General features: G+C 37.2%; 1 protein-coding gene across 1 annotated transcript in view; it reads left to right on the top strand.

Moving 5' to 3' along the window:
* The first annotated feature begins 897 nt into the window (after positions 1–897).
* Positions 898–23,447, top strand: part of ATG10 (autophagy related 10) — a 79,746-nt gene continuing 57,196 nt past the window's right edge. Inside the window, exons 1-2 of the mRNA XM_050913329.1 lie at positions 898–1,023; positions 5,982–6,101. Coding sequence (XP_050769286.1) covers positions 898–1,023; positions 5,982–6,101 — 246 coding nt within the window. The remainder of the gene's footprint in view (positions 1,024–5,981; positions 6,102–23,447) is intronic.

Here is a 23,447-nt window from a genome sequence, read left to right as displayed (position 1 = left end):
CCTGAAGCCACATTGTTGGGCCATGTACTGCTGGCATGAGTGGGAACAGTTGCTGCAGTTGCACTCTGATGGCCGTCATGTAGGCTCTGGGTCCACAAACACTAGAGTTGTTAAGCTTTTGTGGAGCCGTTCAGTTCCCCAAGGAAAAGGTGGTAGGCCCATGGAAGTAGCCCACAAGTGGATTCAGGTTTCTGGTCGCCAGTTGGACCGTACTGCTAAGGAAATGTATGTCATAGTGCAGTGCTGTGTCCAGCTCTGGGCTCCCCAGTACAAGAAAGACAATGCCATACTGGAGCAAGTCCAGTGAAGGGCCACAAAGATGATTAAGGGTGTCTGACATACGAGGCAAGGCTGAGAGAGCTGAGACTCTTCAGCCTGGAGAAGAGAAAGGTCAGTGGGATCTTATAAATGTGTATAAATACCTGATGGGAGGGAATAAAGAAGATGGAGCTGGACTTTTTTCAGTGCTATGCAGTGAAAGCACAAGAGGCAATGAGCACAAACTGATACATAAATTTTTTTGTTTAAGCAGAAGAAAAATTATTTACTGCTATGGTAATTGAACACTGGAACAGGTTCCCTAGAGACGTTATGACATCTCCATCCTTGCAGATAATCAAAACGCAGCTGGAAATGATCCTGAGCAACCTGCTGTAGTTGACCCTACTGTGAACAGGGGGATTGGACTAGACAATCTCCAGAGGTCCTTTCAAACCTCAGCCATTCTGTGTATCTGTGATTCTCTAATGTATTTGAAGAAACGTGTCTTTGTTTTACTTAAAGAAACAGTTTTTTTTCCTCAGTGCTTTTTTATTTTACTATTCAATTGCTATAAATCAGTGAAAGTTTTTAGTGTTCATTTCATCTGTCAGTACTAACATTTAGTTTGCTCTGCAGATGTCCAGTAGCATGGCAGGTGAAGAGGACTTCTTTTTGGAAGAAAAAAGATTCAAGCAGTACTGTGAAGAATTTATTAAACATTCACAGCAGATAGGAGATGGTTGGGAGTGGAGAACTAGCAAGGTAAAATAATCGTAGTGCTAATTTTTAGATACTCATGCTGGCCTTTTTGAGCTGTTGACAACCACCACAAGCTGGAACATTCTTTAAGGGGGGTTTACAACATGTGAAATAAATGGCATTTTACGCAGCTGGCCCAAGAACAAAATAGTGCATAGGTGGTTTACATGAGGATTTGGGCCAGTACACGTATTGAATAGGGTTCATGAATCCAGAAGCAACTGCTGGGATGGCCTAGTGCAACTTGTTGTGTAACAAAGGGGTAGGATTACCTGAGATGATTTCTGTTTTGATCAGGAAATGTCTTTTAAGACATTATGCAGTCTTCATTTTCAGAATTCCCAATGATGGGGAAACAATCACAGCTCTCAACAAGCCTTTCAAATGGTTGGCTATGCTTAAAATTGAATTAAAAAAAAAAAAAAGGTGTTCCTTTTAATCTTAACTGCCTAGCTTCATCCTCCAGCCATTGGTAGCTGTACCTTGTCTGCTAAGCTGAGGACCCTTCTTTTATCAGAACTCTCTCTGTTTTGGTACTTTAGATTCAGATCAATTCATCCCTTAACCTTGTCAGTGTAAAAGCAAAACATGTTGAGCTCCCTGACTGTTTGACATGTTTTCCAATATTTTAATCAGTCTTGTGGATCTCCTCTGAATCCTTGCCAGTATATAAAAATCCTTTTTCAACTATGGGCAGAACTAGACAATGAATGTTGTATCACTGTGAAATTCAAACCTTCCTACTCCGGGCAAGTGCTTGTGGTTATATATCCAAGGATCTCTTTAACCCTTTAAGCTGAAATAGCACATGGTCTTTGTTCTAGATGAGTGACTTAATATTTTGTATTAAAATACATGTTAGTTGCATACAGCAACCAGAAGAATCTGTCTGTATTAATGATCAGTCCTCATTATTTGCTGCTTCCCCATAACTTTCAAACCTCACCAATAATAATTACATATTTTTTCTAGGTCATTAATCAAAATTTTAAATCGTGCGGGGCCAAGACTAGTCCCACAGGACCCCATTAGAATCACTTCTTTTATGATGATTCCTCATTTTTTAAGTCACATTTGAGATCTGTGAATTAATCATTTTTTCATCCTTTAGTTGTGTCAGATTAGTGTGGGATTATTTTAATTTTTTAATTTCTGCTTGTGGAATCAACAGTTATCTTATGGAAGTCTAAGCATATATTGTTATGAATTTCGTGCTTATCAACCAAACATGTCTTTTAAAGTTACCCTGACAAAATCTATTTTTCTTAAAAAAACCTACATTTACTGTATATATTTCTTTATTTACTGAATTCTATATGACGTCTTCTATTATTTTGCTTGGGATGATGTCAAGCTAATATGTGTATAGTTACACAAATTAGCCAATATATAAAGATATATTGATACATGCTGGCTTCCTCCAAAGTTCTCTGAAACTTCCACAGTGCTCAAAGACTTAAAGAAAATCAGCAGTTCTTATGTACTGATTTAAAAATACCTAATGATAGCCACTTCATGCTGATGTCCTGCTTAACCACTGCTGAAATGAAAACTTTGTAATAGTTATGGCATATGGCTACATAATTTGTATTTGTTCTATAATAATAACAGAAATATTTTGAATACTTGCTTTTTCTACTTGGAATGCTTCTGTTATTTTCCATCTAATAATAAATCCATACTGTTCTAGGATTTCTTTTTGCCACACTTTCTTTGATGGGTGGGCAGTGTAAGTTTTCATGTGTTCTCTTGCTTCTCTGACTAGTTTTCGATAATGGATGGTTTAGGATACTCATTATTATCTGTGTATTTCTTCTTTCTGCTGTAGAAAATCTACTGCTCTAGTTTTTTTCTTTTCTTTTCTTTTCTTCTCCCCACTTTAATGGCTTTAGTGGTTTCCCAGGCTTTCATGAATTTTGGGGAGAAAAATCATGCTTGTACCATTTTGAAATGCAAGGAGTCCTGGAGTAAATCTATGCCTCATTTCTACATAAGTAATTGTACATTAGCATTTGTAACTCTTTCATCACAGATGAAACAGAATTTCAGTAAGAAGCAGGATCTTGGCCTTAGATGCATTCTGTTTAGAAGTTTTTAAAAGAGTGCAAATATTAGCCAAGTGTTACAATGCACCCTTTCTTACAGGCAACCATTTGAAACTTTAGATTTCAGTCCAAGGCTATATTTGTGAGGATTTATTCAACAAAGAAAGATGCTCTGAGCCTCTACTGGGAATGTAATACATGGGTCAAAGTTTGAACTTTCTGTGAAATAAGAAGCTTTGCTGGAAATAGCAGAATGAGATAGATTTTTGTTCTCACATATAAAAAAATTGTAAGAGTTTTTTTTTAATGGGCCAAGTTGGCGACTCTGTGATTTCAGTGTGTGATAAAAACCTGGCCGTTGAGACCGTCCATTTATAGTATGTAGTCTGGGAAGGAAGCTTTTCGTTAACAAGATGTCTCGTTGTCTTTTTGCATTTTTTACCAATATATGTGTTGTGGGTAGTTTGGGGCACTCTTAATTTTGCTGATGTAATGCACTTGGATCCCATTCCTCATTCCATACTCACGTGAATAGACCCATTGATAGCAATAAGACCACACAAGTAAACCAGGCTTGTAGAACTGTGTTCTTGTGTTCCTGTGTTTTATGTAGAGATTAAATTTAGATGATGAAATATTCATTGTTTTTGTGGAGCTGGCTTTTGTGGCATAAGCTCACACGGTCCAAGCAGAACCCTGTGTTTATAGCTGTAAGTGAAATGTTCTAAACTATATTTTTTTATAGTCTTTCCCCCACCCCAGAAAAAAGGTGTTAAAAAGCTGAGAGCACCTCTACTGTAGGACCCGATAGAGCTAAAGTTGGGTGCTGTTATTAGGGATGGATAGTTAAATCTTGGTTGTGAAGGCTGCCCCATTTGCTTTCTGCTTTATGTTTGTTTCATATTTAGTTAGGTTAATCCAGATAATCATATCAAAGGTTATATCAGTTCACTTTTGCTTATGATACAAGACAGCTGGAGTAGAAATGGACTGCCTTTCCACATTAATGGGATCAAAGTCCTTGCTAAAGTACTGATTTATTTATAGGGGCAGAAATGTACAAAATACATAATACTACAGAGGGTGCAATAGGAGGGATGCTTCTCTTTCCCGCCACCTCTCCTCTAGCCTCTGACATACACCTATCAAATACAGAGACTGCTAACTCCACGTTTCCAGCTATCCATAGATATTTTTTCATGGCACTCAAATACTACAGAATGCAAAGGCTATGGAGCTTGGCTCCTTTCTGCTGACAGGAAGAACTGGTTCAGGGAGGTGAACGCTATATCCAACCCTTCTCTGGCAAAGCTCATTGTGCCTTGGGGCATTTTACCTCTGTGGGTGGCTCTAGTACTTTCTTTGCTGCTCTTAGCAGGATAAATACCAATGCGGGTAGCTTTACTCTTGCTGACACTCACATGAAGCTCCAGAGGGAAAGACTAGAGAGAGTGTTGAGAGTAAGAGAAGTCGCTTTTGTATCACCAAGTTAGATGTAATTTTTCTGTCACTGTTGTCCTCTGCATGCTTGATTCTTCATTGCACAGGATGCAGTTGGTTCTGCAGCCAGGACATCCAGCAAAGTTTGACAGATTCATGCTCTTGATGAGATTTAGTGAGAAAGTAAGGCATGCAGTAGGAGAAGTTACAAGGAAGTAATTGCTCGTAGTATGATTCATGCTTAAAAATTCATGGACAAAAATACATGCAGAGAGCATTATCATTTTTCATGTGTGAAACTTGATAAGAACAAAGTAAACACGTAGCCCATAGCGGATTTTGGAGGTACATATATTCTACAGAGTCCTTGAAAAGCGAGAACTAGTGTGTCAGAATAAAACCCATGTTGATTTAAAGGTCAGAATACCTGAAATAATCTGTGTCAGCAATGACAGATTAGCCAAAGAGTTAAATTATAGTTAAATTTGCAGCCTTGTCAAGCAATTTGATGCTACATTAATGAATTTTGTAGAGACTGTTTTGAATAGAATCCTTTTTCATCAGATGTTGCGCATACGCTTTCTGTGTTTGTCTAAAATAAAATGTAATGAAACAGCTAATAAAACCCCAATTTATTTGTTTCCTTTGAGAAATAAGCTCTTAACATGCAACTGCTGTTCTTTGTCTTCTGTATACTCTTTCGCCCTTTCAGAGTGTACGTTTTTCCAGTGATCTGTTATTAAACTTCTTCTCTCCTCTTACTTCTAATTAAAAAAAAAAAGTTTATATGTGTGTGCAGATAGTCAGGTCAGCAAGGGGGGGAACCTCCTAAAACCTTCTCCTACCACTCTGAAATTGCACAAGGGCCTTTTACAACAGTAGACCATGTGGCCTGGGAAGCAGAATGATAAAAAGGGAACTGGGAGAAGGTACAGCTTTGTCTGTTTTCTCTTACATTTGACCCTCGGAGGTGATCAAGAGAAGGGAACAAGTTGTGACTCTGCACACATAAGTTCTGAAGTGTTGGTGTTTTTTTTTTTTTCAGGACTTTAAGAAAGTTAGAGGGGGAACAGAGCAAAAATAAACCAAGAATTGGGAAGCTTATACTGGCACGAATGCATTGCTTGAAATAGATAGGTCAAAATCGTTAATAGCTGCGCATCTCTTCATGACCTTAGTGCACTTTCTTCCAGTTCTTTGGCACTCATCCTGATCCCCAGGTAGCAGTTGTCTTATTCAGTTAACAGCTATATTAAATTTTGTTTTTACTGTTCAGTTCTTTGAATTCCTTTAACACCAAGAACTAGTGTAAACTACCTGTGAGAAGATGCTGAAAAGCAACGCAGTCATTGGTGCCTATAAAAAGACTTGGAGCTTATGCCTAAATACCATGCTCTGTTTATTTTCTAGAACAGTTGATGGCATTTAGCATTTTGGCTACAGAAAATTTTTTCCTTTCTTGTTTTCTGAATGCAGGACCTTGGTGATGGTTATCTTAGTAAAATACACTTCCAAGTAAGAAATAGAAACATCCCACCAGATCTCAAGGAGAAAAACAATGATAACATTGAACAAGCATTATTTACACATGTTGAAGTAAGTACAGATTTTAGACTTTTGTGTTTATAAAATAAATCATGAACAGGATTTTTTAAAATACTGTACTAATAAATTAAGTTGCTTCAGAAAGATTTCAGATCTTAAGTTACCAGTGGCTTTTAATTATTCTTCCTACAGTTGTTCTCATTCAGGTGTACAGCTGTATTGGTGATGAAAATGGGGAGGAAATGGAAAAGCTCCAGCATCTTTTATGTATATATTTTCCTCATGGAAGGATAGTATTTTTTTGCACATTGATTCACTAACATTAAGGAAACTTTTTTTTTTGGTGGAAGAAGATTAAGCATCAAGATTTAGTTATCTTAGAGGTTAATATTAATTAAAAAAATAAAGAAAACTTTGAGGTTAATATATTTACTAAATAAATAAGTTGTGTATAAGAATTTTATATGCAGTGTATACTTTCCTACTGTGGAGCTAACTTAAAATACTGAGCAATTTTTTGAAACTGGTGGTGAGAAATAAAATAGATTTGGTGTTCTTGAAGGAGAGTAAACTTTTTTCTTCCAGAAAATCAAAACTGTTCATTAAACTCACAGTGAACTGATCTGAATAACTATTTGCTTGTTTGATTCTGCATTAGACCTCCAGATTAGTGACTAATCAAGATAGAAACTGTAGAAATTCACTCCCTTGTTGTTACCATAAATAGGAAAAGGAATCTTGGATTATAATTGACTGAAAATAATGTATTCTATATATTATAAACTGTTGAATAGATGGACATGGTATATTTTCCAGTTACCTTTTTCTGCAACAATTCCTTTTCTTTTTTCATCACCACACTGATCCCCCCCCCCCCCCCCCCCCCCCGACTCTGGTACAGGGTCTGAAATGAGTATTCTTTTGGCCTGGTTTCTGAAGGAAATGGCACTTAAAATAATAATGCTGTCTGTTAGTCTGTGATATAGTCATTTATACTGATTTTTTAGTTCACTCACAGGTTTCAGCTGTATTTTAAAGAGGGGTAGATATCAAAAAGTATTTAGTTCTTAAAAATTTTGTGAAAGCAGATGGCTGACTAGATGAAAATGACTTTTACTGGCAGGTAGAAGTCTGATCTTTATGTTCTGTTTGGCTAGTCAGTGTAAGTACAGGACTGGGCTAAAGCAGCACCTTGGTCCCTCACGGTACCATGAGGAACAGCTAGGGTTCACATGACACAAGTAAGCTGGAAACAAGACTTGGTTCTGTTACCAATAAGACAACTCATTCAATCCACTAAAAGAAAAAAAGAAAATTTTACGACCCCATTGCTGATACACCAGCTTTGATACAAATTGGAATCCATATAATCTTTAGAATCATTACCTTGCATTTGTTTGATAAGTACCAATTATAAGCATAGTATGTAAGTCATCTGAAGGGTAGCTGAAGCATTTTAAGTTTTCCTTTAATTAAAATTCTAGTGTTTCTTAAAATGAAGGCTAATATCAATGCTTCAGAGGTTGTTACTCAGTTGTCACTATGACAGTGTTTGTATACTTCAGTCCGGACTTGTAAGAACAGATTACTGTTTATATTCAGAATTGCTTTTGACAATTGTGACTTTTTTTTTATAATGACTCGAGTCTTCATTACAGAGTGTATTTTAAAAGAACATCTTGTAAAAAGCTATCGAGTCCTTCTGGAAAGAAGTATCAGCTACAGAAAAACTGTCACAACACAAAAAAGGCTTCAGAGTCTGTAACATACTGAAACAGAGTCTTTAATATACTGAAATGTAATAATAAACAGTCTTTAATATACTGAAATATGATTCCTGGCCAAACTCTATGGTTTATCAAGATACTAATATTAATAATTACCTCTTGAAATATTGTGAAAGATTTCTATGTTTTGACTCATAGAAATGTCTAGGTTGGAAGGGACCTTGAACATTAGCTGGTCCTCTTTCAGAAGGAGCCTTTGTTCATGGTGCGTAGTAGCAGTAAAGATGAAGAGTGAAGGAAGGAAAGGTCTTAGAAAATTATGTAGGTTATAAGACATGAGGATATGCATAAGAAAAAAATTGAGTTTCCTCTCCAAAATATTCACTAATAGAGATTATGTCAAATTTATATTCTTCATTGAACTGAAGGGTAACCAGGCTGTTAAAGTTATTTAATGTAGAAAATGGGAGAAGCACATCAATAAGTTGGAAAATGAAATTTGCTATGGATACATAAAGTAAAACTATATATTTAACACTAAGAAGAAAGATGGAAATGGTGACTGTAGAGGGGATAAATTTGCTCAAGCACAGCAGTGCGTGTATAAGATGCATATTCTTTTCCACAGATGTTGAATGTGGGAGTCCTGTTGCACTGTTCTAACAGTCTGTTATTTAAATAGGTTTTGTTTCTGTAAAAATACATGTTGCACCCATAAATCACATGGTGTTATGGAGTTACTGCACCCTCTTTCAATAAGTTGTTGAAATACATTCTGATGAATAGAGTTCAGCAAAAGTTGTGGTCTTGGTAGAACTTGGAAAGGTTTCTGCTGGTTATATGCATTCAATATTTAGCATTTTTTTCCTTAGAAAACTTATAAATTTTATTTTTATATATTTGAAGTCTAAAGGAGGTCTAGATAAGGATTTTAATTTATTTTGGAAAAAACATGGCCCTTGTCTGATAGTTGTGTATTTCACAATTTTCAGTTTCAGAATTAGTGTTAGGATCTAGATTTTTCTATATTGTATCTCTACTATTTGTGTCTTATTGAGATATTTCCATCTGTCAGTAGTCTGATCTTCTCCTTCAAGGTGTGGTAGGAGATATGATGCATAGTTTTATGTAAGATAATTAACTAGGAACATTAAGAAAGGAAAAATAAGGAAATTAAGGTCCAAGTAATCAATATCCATTGTTAGGAACAACCAGTGTTGACAAAAAGACAAGGAAAAAAATATACTGTGGTATATGACAGGGCATAAGAGGCCACAAGGTTTTCTTCTCCTGTTCCTGGGAATCCAGTTCAGAGATTACAAATAGAATGTTAGTTTTGGCAGGCAAGGTGAAAATCAGAAGACAGATTTTTGAAGCTGGGTGTAAAAATGGGAAAGTTATCCATAGTGAGGATATAACTCCTATTTAAGTAATTTAACCAAAGACACATCAGGAAAGAGGTGATGTTGAATAAATCAGTGAGTATATCCTGTTATAGCAAAGAGTACAATTAGGATGTTGAAACTGCAGAGAAGCAAAATTATTACTGTTCTGTTCAGTTTTAATCTGTGAAGAGATACTAAAGTATAATGATACAATACAGAAAATACACAGAGTAGCTGAAGTAACTTTATTCAAATAGAAAATCAATTCTCAGTTATCACAGTATCAAAAATGTGCTAATCTTATGGGATCTCCAGGGAACCTGATCAAATTACTTGAAAAGTTTATTTCAGTTCATTGGTCATATGGACAGTTAATGTTTCCAGCTTTCCATCTCACTGTCTGGTATCTAAATATTTGGACCCTTCCTGGTGAAGGAGTGATGAATAACTATGTATTCTGGTCTTTTCTACAGAGCAGTCTGTATTATGTGGTATGCTTGGTTCCATTTATACAAGTTGTGTTTTCATCTGAAAACCAAGAATAAAATTCTGTGTGGGTTTCTTTCAGCTTATTTTAGATATCTGCAACGTAGAGCTTGTCACTTAAATCTTTGTTTCAGCCTAGGGAGGTAAAAAAGCATTTTTGGGTATAAATCAGTCAACCTATTTTAGGTGTCTTCTCTAGGAGAAGATGAGTCTAAAAGTGTCTGTTTTTCTTCACTGATGATCAAGGGAAGCTGGATGGTTAACCTGGAGGTAGATGTCTGCTTTTTGTCATGTGAATCTCATACAACAAAATATGGATCTGAGCTCATTAAAAGCAGTAGTGATTTTTGCTGGTAACTTCACTGAGGCCGAGATTTCGCTTTGACAGTAAAGCTTATACTTAGTTGAGGACTGATTTTGTAAAGTAGCGACTCAAAAAAAGAAAGGATTTAAGGATAAACCGTTGGAGCAACTGACGTTGGCTTAAGCTTTGATTGAAATCCTTAGATTGAGACTGGCATGCTTGTGCAGTGGAACATGGTGGCCTTTGTGATACTGGGGGTCAGAGCGGGCAGTCATAGTCAGTGCATGTAATGGGTCTGCACATGCTAGTATGGCAAAGTACCACCCTTTTTTGGGGGCGGTGGTGGTGTGAGTTGCTGTATTCCAGCTCCTGTTGGACCTTCTTACTTGCACAGAGGTTCCTGTATTGCAGGTATTGTGAGATACTAAGGATCAGCTGATTGGCAATAAGTTGCTGTAATGGGAGGCACCCTGCTCTGTCGGACCGGCAGGAATACAGCAGAAGCTAAGAACAGGTTTTGGAACCACTGGGCTGTACTGCAGCAAGTTGGCATGTTATCTAGTATGAAGCAGGTTTTCCATTTTCTGGAACTTGAAGACTTCTACCTTGCACGTAATAGTTAATTGATGATTTCTTCAGCTCATTGGCAAGCCTGCAGAATTCTGACTGTTTCCTTCTTATCCGTTCACATGTCAGTGAACCTTGGATACCTGCTATTTTCCAGACACACTCTTGCTAATTCCTGAGCTGTCCTAGGCAGTAGAGGAATTACCTGATGAACTTGTATGAGGACTGTATAGGGTGTTGGGAGCCGTGAGAAGGCTCACAGCTTTAAGTGAGTACAATATGAGTGTCATGAGTTGGATTTTAGTCTTTATATTGAAATGACCATTAACACAAGCTTAGATGAAGGTAAATGTGAAAAATATCTCCACGTAGAGGCACTGACACTATAAAGCAAGGTATCTGGAGACAGGTATGCTTAAATGCTAATATCTGCTTAAAGCAGTTTAAAAAGTTTCTCTCTTTATACTTGGCAGTAACTGAGTTGTCAAGCCGTTTATCTAACGAGGTGCCTGGGGATCCTGTTTTATGCAGACTCTATCTTTCCATTTGCCATCTTAGTAGGAAAGGATTGAGAATGTTCCTCTGGAATGCCATTCTCTGATTTCTGTGGATTTAGTTTAATCAAGATGTTTGTTTTAACGTCCAGATTGGTAAACAGAAACTACTAATGACATTGTGACTAACCATAAACAAACTTTTGACCAAGTTTATGGAGGACACCCTTCTAACCAGTGAGATTGGATTCAGTCCCTAGGGTATAAGCTGAAGAGTTCATAAATCTTTTAGAGTATCTTCCAATAGAATAAAAATAGCATGAGATGTAAAACAAGGAACTGATACAAACACACGGTGCCATTTGAAAATTTTAAGTTGCAATTTTGTTCTGGTTAAATTTTTATTAAATCAGTTGTTGTCTTTCTGTGCTATCCTGACTTTATGCCAGCTGAGTGTCATCTATACTTTTCTGCAGACAGCATAAATCTTGTGTAACCACCATACTGTGTTCTGGCTAATTCAACAACAATCTTCAGTGTATGTTCTTTCTTGATCCAAATCAAATCTGTCCTGCCAAGAGATCTGTCAGGGTCTGTAGCAATGAACATGGAATTGTGTCTTCTTTTATATAACTTATTTTATATGTGGAAACATGTTTCAAATATTTCTATATTGACAATCTTATATTACCCAAATTTATAAAAGAGATTCATCTAAGTTGTTCGTCACAAGCTCTTGACTGGGACTAGATGCAGTGATGACCAGCTGTGGGAGGTAATAAGTTTGATGAACTTAACCTGAGCTTGGTTTTGAGGGATACTGTGGCACTGGTATCTTGACTGTGTGAGGCAGTAGCTTCTGCTTCCACTGAAACTGGAATCTTACCCTTCTATATTTGTGGGGTTTTTTTCCCTTTTCAATCATCCTTCTTTTTTCCAGTCTAAGTAAATCACGGTGAACAGAATGGTTTTTCCTCCCTGTGATTGAAACTATTCAAATGCTACAAAGTCATATTTCACTTAGTTTATTATAAGCCCAGGTAGCCAACTGCACTGAAACGATGCCTTTCATTCTAGACTTCAGTATTTACCATCATCCACATCCAGCTTTTGTTAAGTGCTATGTAGACACATTTTAAGCAAGGACAGAACAATTACATATATTATTATATGAATTGTCGATAAGGTGAAAAATACTGTACAAAATTCAAAATGAAGATAGTCCTCCTGCCTCAAAGAGCTTAGATTCTAAAAGAGTGAAATAGGAAAATCTGGATTCACTTTATGTGTTCTTTTTGTTTGTTATTCAAATAGCTCAAGGGAAGCAATAACTTGGAGGAATAATTCTCTGTGTGTGGTTTGTCTCAGCTCTTCTGGGTATTGCAGAAGTGGTGAGTCAGCGTGGAACCATTTCTGAAGCTAGAGCCATTGCTGCTTTATGAAGGAGTGGGCAGGTAGGGAATGTTGAGGGTCTGTTTGTACCCGCTGTTGCCTTTGGAAAATGAGCGCTGAGTTTCACAAACGTGTTGATTAAGTTATGTATTTACTTTTACGTGGACTCCACCTTTGCTGGCAGATGTTCATTAGCGTTAGTGAAGATCTGCCTGATGGAGGATGTGGGAATGAGTCTGACATCTTTCTTAAACTTCATAATACCATGTGATTTGCTGTTCGGCTGTGCTGTTCAGTTTATAACAACTAGAAAATTACAGTTCTTAGTAATTATTAATCATTTTTTCTCTAAACAAATCCAGTATTTTTAGAATTAAGAACAACTCCTTTTTTTGTGCAAAAGTAAATAAGATGAACTCAGTGTAAACATTTGCATAACCACAGTATTTGTTGGATGGTTAAAACATGTGAAGTGAAAACCCAGCAGACAGTACTTAAGGAGAAAAATGTAAATACATTTAATGGAATCCAGCACTCTCTGCAGAAAATAATGAAATGACCTTAGTAAAGAGGGAGAAAATCAAGTATTACATACTCACCTAAACCATCAGTTTGTAATGAATGATCCGAGCTTAAGAGCACTGCGGTTACTCAGAAACAGATGAGTTTACCCCTAGTCTTTTCAATAGTTTCCCTTTTGCTCTGAGAAGGGAAGTAAATCATGCTGCATCTATATTCAAACCAAAATATGTTCCCTTGAAAAACTGATATGGGAAGCTTTAGTAGCTTTGATAGGAAGGAAGTATTCTAATTTCAGTTTGTCTCAGATCTAGTCAGACCCTTTTCATCACACTTGACTTCCTATTCCAATTCCATTAGGTCTCCCGGGAGTGAGCTCTTCCTTTGGTGCTGCTGCCCAAAATGTTGCTAGTCGGCCTTAACTGGGCCACAGTACATGTTTGTGCCCCATAATTCTGTGTTAGCCAGGCCAGTGTTTGGCCCCATCTTCCAAATTCCTTAATGCTTTGTTGTCTAGCATATGTACCAGCAACCTTTTCAAATGCCACGTCACAGAAAGGAAACCCAAATCGTTGATGGAAACCTGTAAAAAATAAATCAAGAAACCACTTATTCTAAGGAGATCTAAAGTGTGTTGCAAAATGCAGTGAAGATGCTTGTGATTTTGCTTAAAAATGTATTAATCTGAAAATGGAATTAGCCTTTATTAAACCACAAGAAAATATTCTGGTGTGGATTTTATTGACTGTTTTCTACATGAAAAGGCTTGGCAAAGGAATGACATTGTTTAGAAATATCAAGGCTGGAAGAAACTTCAGTGTAGACATTACACCCCTTCCTTGAACTGGAGAAGCCTCAATAAGGGAAGAGTGCTGTGGTGACAGAAGTCGTTTGAATCCCAGATATGTCCTGCTTCTGGGCTCCTTCATTGATGGCGTGTCTCAGTCTTCATGGAAGAAGCTAAATGCTTCTGGTCCTGTAAGGTTCTGGAGACATGGGAAGTTTTGTCTCCCACGCACAGACCATTTTCTGTGTGTCACTTTGGTATCCTGGCAAATCTTGTTAACAGTAGTTACATTTAGTTTTCAACAGCTTTGATGACATGCTGTTGGCTTGACTATCATTGTGGGTGGTGGGACTGATCTTAATTCTCTATCTTATACAGTCTTTGATTGCTGTTCTGTTTTACTCAGTAGGTTATGCCTAATAAGTTTTCACAAACCTTAGAAACTATATCAAAGCAAATATATAAACTAATTATGAAACTTTTGGGAGAACTGAAGAAGCAAATGTATGACCTCCAAAAGTGGTTTCTTTTTAGTTCAGATGTTAGTGTAGAGTGATTTTAACTTTTCATCCGCTATCTTAGTATTCAGAGTTGTTGCTTAATATTAGCAAATAAATGCTACATTGAACACAGAAAAAGATGCTCTAATTCAGATTTGGTAACTGAATGTGACAGTTAAGTTAGAGTTACCATGGTTGAAGGCGTGGCATAATCCCAGCAGAATGTCTTCCTTCTGCAATAAATAAACCTCCATTTCCTATGGAGCACACATTGAGACTGTGGTAAGTGAAGATGGTTTTCCCAGAATCTGAACTTTGAGATACTAGTAATACCACTGACAAAATTATTTATAAGCTCCCTCATTTGGCCTGGTGATCCTGTATGATAGATATTAAAAGGAAGTATTGTTGTTTTGTTTCCATTTAGTGCATTTTTTCATGACATCTAGAAAGTTGTTTTGAAAAATGTATATGGGTGGTTTTAGCGCATCTAGACAAAAAAACAATCCAGACTGAAGTCTTTAAACTTTTTTAATTCTCCAAGTTAAAATTTAATTAAATAATTTTAAAGTGTGATTTAATTTCATGTATGTACAGTCTGTCTTTTTTTATGTGTGCCTTTTTAATAAGTGAAGTCATTATTATGAGACTGTAAAAAATAATTTTTAAAAATGGTGCCAGAGTGGACTCAAGCAGCAGTTGTCTTTGCCCTGTAAATTGTGCTGACTGATTTACCTTAAAACTGTGTATAATTGCATATACAGCAGAAGTGTCAGAGATAAGTGGGCCACACATTCAGATAGTTACCTACCTGGGCTGTGTGTTTCCCCTCTCAATTTGCTAGGGTAATGTCTTTTTTTACAAGACTTGGTGACTTTTGCATCAAGTGTTTTGATAGCCATATGCTTGACATGCCTTGATACCTGGGCAAAACATTCAGAGATTCCAACTTCTGCAGTTTTATTAGTGGAAGGACTTGTGAGAAGTTAAAATCTGTTTTTCTGTTTTCAATTTAAAAATATTGCTGTAGTAGTCTTAAGAAAAACTGTTAAAAATCAGACATTTCTTGTTTGTTGTGTTACTATTTAAAAAAAAATAAGTTCACAATACAGTAGCTTGTTGTTACAAAGTGTTGTTCCCCCCCCCCCCCTTTTTTTTCCCTCCAAAAAAAGTTCAAATTGAGCTACCATGAGTGGAAGAGATACTGAAGTGATGGGCACATCAGTAGCGCTTATGGTGGCACGTACGGCCACACTGTGGCATCCTATTATATTATTTAATATATTAAAACTAATGTGTCTTGTAACATAGTACCATTGCGGCATTTCCTAAGCAGCGCTGTACTTGGGGATAACGAGAATGAAGAGTTTGAGGGGAGCACATCAGTAGGATACAACAATTCTTCATCACCTATGAGCAAGTAGATACCAAACACTTCCTCAGTTAAACCTCCAAAACTAGATTGTTGAGAAGTTGAAAGAGGCTGTACATTACAGTGTTTTTACTCGGTACAACTCATAAATGGGGACAGGCATGTGGTTAAAAGCTCACTAGAATGCATAGAAGACCCACATGTGTTACTCTGAATTTTACTCTCACAGTTTGCTTTATCTCTAAATTGCGTGCATTTTTATATTAAGACTACACTTCAGGATTCCGTAGAACACATGATACATATTGGTGGTAGTTGTTCACAATAGATTAATCACTGAGATATGCAAAATGCGAAAGGATTATGCTCCAAGCATGTACATTGAAACTGACAGTGATATTAACATTAATCTTCTTTCTATTATATTTAAAATTCTTGCATTCCTAAAAACAGTTCTTCATGTGTGTTTGGAATAATCTGGCCTTAAGAAGATAGAGGGAAGAGATTGTGGAGCAATAGAAATACTTCTGAAATTAACTGATACAGAATAATATTTTGGTTTGGCCAGTGTAGGGTATGGAGATGTAAGAGAGCCACCCAAATCATGAGTAGTGTTTTGGAAAGCTGGGTTTTAAAGCGTGCTTCTGTTTTATGCCCATACGTATATCGTAAGTTAGTGATGGTAGCAAATGGGGGTGGATGGAGTGAAGAAGCGTGAGCCTTGCTCCCAGCACTCTGGGTGGCATTGCTGCACCAGCACGTTGGGCGGTATATGCTGTGCCAGGTGTAGATTAGTTTGCTCCCTCCCAGAGTGACGAGGGAGTCCCGAGGGAGATTGCAACACCCGAATGATAATTTCAGTGTTTAGCTGCTCCAGGGGCAGTCTGATGATGCGCTGCCCTAACTCCAGGCAGAGCATTGTCTTTTTGTCCAGACTGTGTTTCTCAAATGTTTATGACTTTAGCTCACAAACAAGAAACATGACACTATAGTATTTGTCAATACTGTTTTACCACAAAGGAAACAAAATCACAGTCTAGTCAATTGTTAACATTTTACTTTTTATGGTGAACCTCAAAATACTTCATGTTGCCAGTCTCGCATATATGCCTTCCTTTGTTTCTTTTAAATTAAATTGTACTGGTACAGTATTATGCTCTGTTTTCTAGGGACAATGCACATCTGTATTGGAGCAATACTTCTATTTTGACCAAGTGCCTATATTTTGTAGCAGTGTTATATGATTCATCTTTCAGTGTGTTTGGATTATTCAGCCTGCAACACACAGGTTGTGTTCACTTGGAGTGAATACTGAAGATGTAGGGCCTTAGGGTGAGCAGTGGCTTCCTGAGAACCAGGCAAAATGGCCAAACCTGCACATGTTGCTGTGGTGTAGAAAATTCGTTGTTATTGTCCTTTTAGCTGTGAGGTCTAACTGTGCGTTTTGTTTCCTCCCCAACACCATCTCAGCATCATTGTCTCTGAACTGTTTGTGTGTGTCATTCTTAAGATACATGAAACAATTCTTTTCTCCCCTCCATTACAAAGAACAGTTATTATTTCCTACTCTGGAAGAAGATGTAGTCTCATATCTTTTTTCTGCATGCTAAATCTTTCTATACCGCAAATCTTATTTGTTAGCCTTATTAATTAAAAAGCAGCCACTGCTGGTTTTATAGTAATATTGTAAAGATAACGATTTGGCTTTCTTCCTGAGGTCAGAATGCAGTGTTCCTCGAGGACATTATAGAGTTATACTGTGTAATCAGTGTGTGATTTTGAGGTCTAGTCCTTCCTAGATATAACTAAATAGCATTGAAGTTGAGATTTAGGAACTTCTGCTGCAGGAAAATATGTTCTAGAGTTATGAAATATTTTGTTGTCAATAATAATAACTTATCTTTCCTCATACAGACAAACACACAGTGAGGAGACACTGCTTTCTTACCCTTTAGGAGTCAAGTCTTAGTATATGCCCTTTAAAAATGTAGCTATGAAAATAAGACTTTTTTTCACTGGACTGGTACTCAACATGATACTACCAAAGCAGAGTGTTAAGATTTGGTACTAATGTGATTACGAACGCCCCAATTTCAAGATTATTATTCTAGTTCACAGCAGAAATGAGTTTGGTTCTGTGAATTTGTATGAGATACAGGTGTTTTCCTGAATGGGCAAGACAATATATCTTTAATACATAGCAGGTATTTTTCACCTGAATTCAGCTTGTTAATGTTGTGTGATCTTTCTGCCCTGGGTTGCCGGGACTAGTTCAGACATCGCTTAGACATGCTTATCGACAATTTAAATGAGACACTACCGCTTCTACTGTATACAAGATACTGAACGCACATTCTAAGCAAAGGGAACATTGTTTAAATGTTCATATATGTTTGGGAACAGGAAAATACACCACTTAGCATAAACGGATGTCTGTGACCGGGAGTATTTTGCGCAGTGGGTAGCTTTCTCATGGTGATCTGTGGTGGTAGCAATGAACATAAGTAATTTGAATTGACTCAAACATCTTTTACCATTTTGCTTTGAATTCTGGAGGAAGACGTAATGTCACATGCTAAACAAGATTTAAGTTTGCTTTCTGAAAAAGAAAACAATAAAGTGTAAAAACTCCTTGGGATCATGAGATAGACATTTCTGTGGGATAAGTGATAAACTAAGATACAGAAAGGCAGACGGCTTTAGTATAGAAGAGAGAAAGCTGTGGCTTGTAAGAGGTGGAAGACTTGTGCTGTAGGTAATAGGTCATACTTTATAACGTAAGCTTTGTGTCCATCTAGTGATTTTTGTAATACGATTATTAGTATTTATTTCCATCTGTATATTGTATTTTTCCCTATTTGATAGCTTGCCAATAAAATTTCTTTCCCAGACAGCTGAACCTAGCTTGCAGACTGACAGGGCACAAAAAACCACCTTCAAAGGAAAGCACATTAAAAAGCTTAGAAATCACCAGAAAGCGTTAACGGCTCTGTTGGCTGTTACACAATGGGATGCAGGAATTGCAATAATGTTCTTCTTCCATCTGGTGCCTGCAAACTTGCTGTTTTCAGAGGCATTCATTGCTGTAGCAAACTATTCACTTACTGATTCGTGTGTAGTTGCCCATTATTCTTTGGAAAAGACTTGGGTTGAAATCGACTCAGTTCTTTGTTACAGAAGTGTTCAGTGTCAAACATATTACAAGAAGATGTCAGTCCAAATGCAAATATCGTCAAATTTCAAAGCATCTCCGCATGCTGTATATATTTGGAATGTACTGTGAAGGTATAGTCCCAGGAGTGAGGATCTTGACTGACAATACTCAAAGGAAAATCATGCAGTATCAGTGCCAAAATGTCTGTCTCAGACTGAAATTTCAATTTCTGTTTTAAATTTCCTGGCTTATGTTAGCTAACATCCCAGCCTTAAATTTCCTCCTTTTCTTAGAATCTCTGTAGTTATTTTCTTTGTTACATCTGGACTGGTTAATTTTCAGGACTGTGAGATAGCTATGGGCTGGAAGGTGTCACTCTGAGAGGGAGGAATGGTTTTGTGAACTAAAGGATGGGGAAGAGCTGGAGCTGGCACTTTTCACTCCCAGTAGCAAAAGGAGGCAACTTTATTTTGGATCGAGCCTCCTCATTTCCTTATATTGATTGCCAGTTGGGGCTATACCAGGGTTGCCAGTTTTGTCACTTTTCTGCAGAAAAAGGACCATCTTCGGTCCTCATGAGGAATATTTGGAGGAAACATAGGCCTCACCTTGCTGGTAGGGTTAGTATTTACAGCTTTCATAGGAAAAGCTTCAGAGTTCTGCTAGGAGGAAAGCAAGTGAAGACAGAGACAGGACACTTATTTCTTCTTACCAGACCAGGAGATAAAGGAGTGGATATGTAATTTCTGAGCACAAACCAGTTAAAAATGTCCTACTCTTGGTCCTCCCTGAATATCTGAAATAACCATGTTCATATGGCAAGAGTCTTTGATGATGTGTTCATAGCAAGACAGGCTTGCCGGGTTAGCCATCACCTATCTTACATTCTGTTCTCCCAGAATATGAATTAATCTCTTCAGTCCCGCAGTAGTGAGCAGGTAAATGAACTTATTAATAGTTTTCCTGAAAGTATTCTAGGAATTCCTAGCATTCTTCCCATTTTAGTTAAATGTCATAGAGTAATATGCATTTATGTAAATCTTGTCTTGCTTTCAGAAAGTGTGAGCAACAAGGGGGTGAATTGAGACTACATTGGAAATGTTTGTTTTGGCGTATGGAAACTTTTAAGTGCTTTACTATGTAACCTTGTCTTTTCCACCTTTTTCTTGAAGGATTTGGTGTTCTCTGTATTGATGTAACTGTTATAGTTGTTTGTGGAATTTGTCACTGTGTGTTGTGTACCTATGTGCTACCAGTGCAGTGACTGAAACACTAACCGCCAGTTACTGGACTGGAGAACCCTTGTGAAGAAGGAGCAGTTTATAGCAGCTAGAACATCACTGATGTTCATCTACTATTGATATGTTACTTGTGGGAGAAAAAAATCAGTATTTCATGGAAAAGAAAAGGCTCAATTAAGTGCAACCCTTTTGATATTGTAGCTAATGAGAGAAGTTTGAAGATATGAGCTGTAATTGGTAGGATGGCAGTACTGCAGAAAAAATTTGGGAAGGTATAAACAATGTACAGATATATAGCATTGCAATCTGTACAGTAAATATGCTTATAAAAGTTTCTTTAAAATGGCACTGTGTGTTCTCCCTGCACAGTTTTAAAATGTTCACATACTGGCCACTTTTTACAATTTGTTATTGTAATAGGCTGGTAACATGCACATTTCTAGTTCAAACAATCGACTACTGTGTTACAAGATTTCAAAATAAATAAATGTGAAACTTTGTATAAAGTGCGGTTTATGCTAAGGTCTTCTCTTACGGGTTTCAGTATCAAGGACATTTAAGATGAAAGCATAGCTCTTATAGGCAGTAATATGGGAAAGCCAGTGGTTGTGAGTAACCGTTTTTTGACTGATTTCCTTCGGAAATGATCTTAAGAGGTCATACTGTCTGTCTGTCACTCCACCACAATGTACTTTTGAAGTTGTTTGCCAAGATCAGTCATATCTGGCAGAGGTTATTCATATTCTGAAGATGCTAAGTTCCTAACAAGGTTTGCAATACCAGTCAGTGAGATGGAGAAGAAAGGCGCTGGTAATAACTCAAATGACTGATTTCCTCCCAGGGATGAAGAAGAGGGGAGGAAGAGATGGAAGCCATAGTGAGATCCTGAGATTTATTTAGCTTGTGTCTACATTAGTACTGTGGTTCAGAGCAATAGTGTAGTTTTGGAGCAAAGCCCCCAGCTGTCCCTGCTTCCCATGAGTTGGTTGGTTTGGTGCATGTGAACTAGATTACTTTTGCAGGAAACTAAACTAGGAGATCTGTTCCAGGTATGTACTACATGGGCACTAACTCATAATGGAAGTATAAGGGTCCAAACCAATGACTGATTTTTATGTACAGCTTTGAACCACGTGTAGTTGGTCTTTCAGTTCAGAGAATCAGACTAAGTCCAGTCTGCAGTAAAAACTTGGAGCTGCATACACTGTAGGTTTTGGGGTCTCTGCACCAACTATTGATGCCCTTGATCTGTTCCTGTAGTGCTGTATTACTTGCTGATGGCAGGCGTAGCCCTAAGTACCTTAGTGTACCGTCCCTTGTGCCTAGTAAAGTAATCCTCCTAAAATAAGGACCTAAGCTCCTGTGTAGTCAGTGGAGAGCAGCATGTGCTTTTGAGTATCTCTAAATAAAGATCTTGTCTGCTTGAGTTTAGGCAGCAGTTATGCAGACATAGTCTGCTTTTGGAGACTTTCAAAGCCAGTTATTTCTTCACCAACTAAGTTGAAACTTCAGCCCTGAGTCTGAATTAATGAATCTGAGTTAAATGTCTAGCTTAAGCAAACTGAATTCCATCTTCCAGCTTTGTTAGTCCTTCGGCTTGTGAAATCTTTGTTTTCCCTCCTTTATGCACTGCTCAGTCAAATGCACACTTTTGGGATGTTAGCAGATAATACTGATCATGTTAGAAGCAAGGTGTGTCAGAAGAATTAGTTAAACATGACTAAAGATCATCCCATTTTTGGCATCTGGGCCATATGATTTTCAGCAATCTCTAGAAGCTAAGTGTAGGTTTCTGAACTGACCTGATACTTAGCAGTGGTGAGTCCTTTCGCTGTCTTTAGTGGAAGCTTCTGAGTACATGATGCCTTGGAAAATCAGGCCACATAGGCACTTAAATAGAAACCTGCTCATCTAAATGGAAGTTTCTGATTTTGAGGGTTTTGTCCAAGATTGAGAAGCTAAGGCAAGGTTAATTGCCTTGAGTAGTTACGCGGGTTTGCAAGAATGAACACAAGAGCAGGAAAAAGCTACATGTATGAAACCCTAAATCCCAGGTAGGATGCATGGAATACATTTAAATATCTCATTTGTAGGATCCTTATGCCTCAGCAGTGTCACAGCATGTGTTTTAATGTATGTTTAATGTATGTTTAACTAGTCCAGTGATTAGGATGTAGAAATGCAGTTAAAGAACTATTGAAGAGAGTATGCAATAAAAATTTTGATCCCACAGTCTGGCATTAGCTAGAATTATTTAACTTTCGAAAATAAATATTACAACTGCAGCCATTTAAATACAAATGTAATGGTAGAAACTCTCATGAGTTTCTAATTTTAAAAATATTTTTATTTGCTCTCTGTTGTTAGATGCTTATTTTCATGTTCCCCAGGTTTTTTTCCCACATTTTGAAAGTGTAGAAACATACTTGCCATTTAACATCAAAGACATAGTTTTTGTGTAAACCATAACTGCACAAATTTGAATTCTAAGAAAAATGTTAAACATTGGAAAGATGAGAATTCATAAGGTCTGCTATACCAAGAGTTAGTAAGGTATAATACTCTCCTTTGGATTGTATTAGAAAAACTCTTTTGGTCTGATTTTCTGTGATGTGTGTTTCTGTCTCTGCCCTTACCTCTACTCAGAAATTCTTCCATCAGTGGAATGATGTTAACCACATTTGAGCAAGGTAGAGGTTTTTAAAGATAATTAAGCTCCTGTAAGTGTTATGGAATTAAATTGCTGACTGGAGGACAGAGACCATAAGAGTTCTCTGCCTGAGGGAAAACTTGCAGCATGTGCTGATAACTTACTATGTGCCAGAGAATCCACATGAGAAAGACCTTATAAATCTCCCAGCTGAAGGAAAAGCCCTGTCCTTCCTTGGACCTAAAACTCAGTTGACCACAAGATGCAAATCTGAAGGAAAGAAAAATCAATCAGACAAAACATTTCAAAATAATTCAAGGTAATTCTGAGTGTATAATATTTAACAAGCAACTTGATGAGCAATTTCAAAATGTTTTGTCATGTGGATTTGATGCAACATGAAAAAACAAACATGAGTTGATTAAAGAACTATGCTTACATAAATAAAAGATTGGGTTTTTACTATTGATTTTTTTCCCCCTCTTTCCTCAAGTACCTATGCTTTGGGAAGACAGTGTGTTTGACTAACTGTGAGTAGAGTCTCCCAATGGGCAGCCTTGTAGCCCTGTCAGAATACGCTGGGTATATGGATATTAAAACATTGCAGTCTTTGGTGAAGGCCAGCATACCTTTAGTTGATATAATGTCTATCCCTGTGAATGGAAGATTTGAATGTCTGTGAATAGTAAAACTGTGCTGAACCTTTCTGGTAGCATTTTTGATCTGACATTTTATAGATATTCAGGACTTGCTAAGTCTGTCCTAAATTTCTGGACATACACTATCCTATCCAAAGCTGCTGTATGTGTGTGTGGTACT

This window comes from Gymnogyps californianus, chromosome Z, assembly GCF_018139145.2.
Source record: "Gymnogyps californianus isolate 813 chromosome Z, ASM1813914v2, whole genome shotgun sequence".
Classification (NCBI taxonomy): Eukaryota; Metazoa; Chordata; class Aves; order Accipitriformes; family Cathartidae; genus Gymnogyps; species Gymnogyps californianus.
Note: the sequence above shows the minus strand (reverse complement) of the source record. Positions and strands in the feature narration are given on the sequence as shown.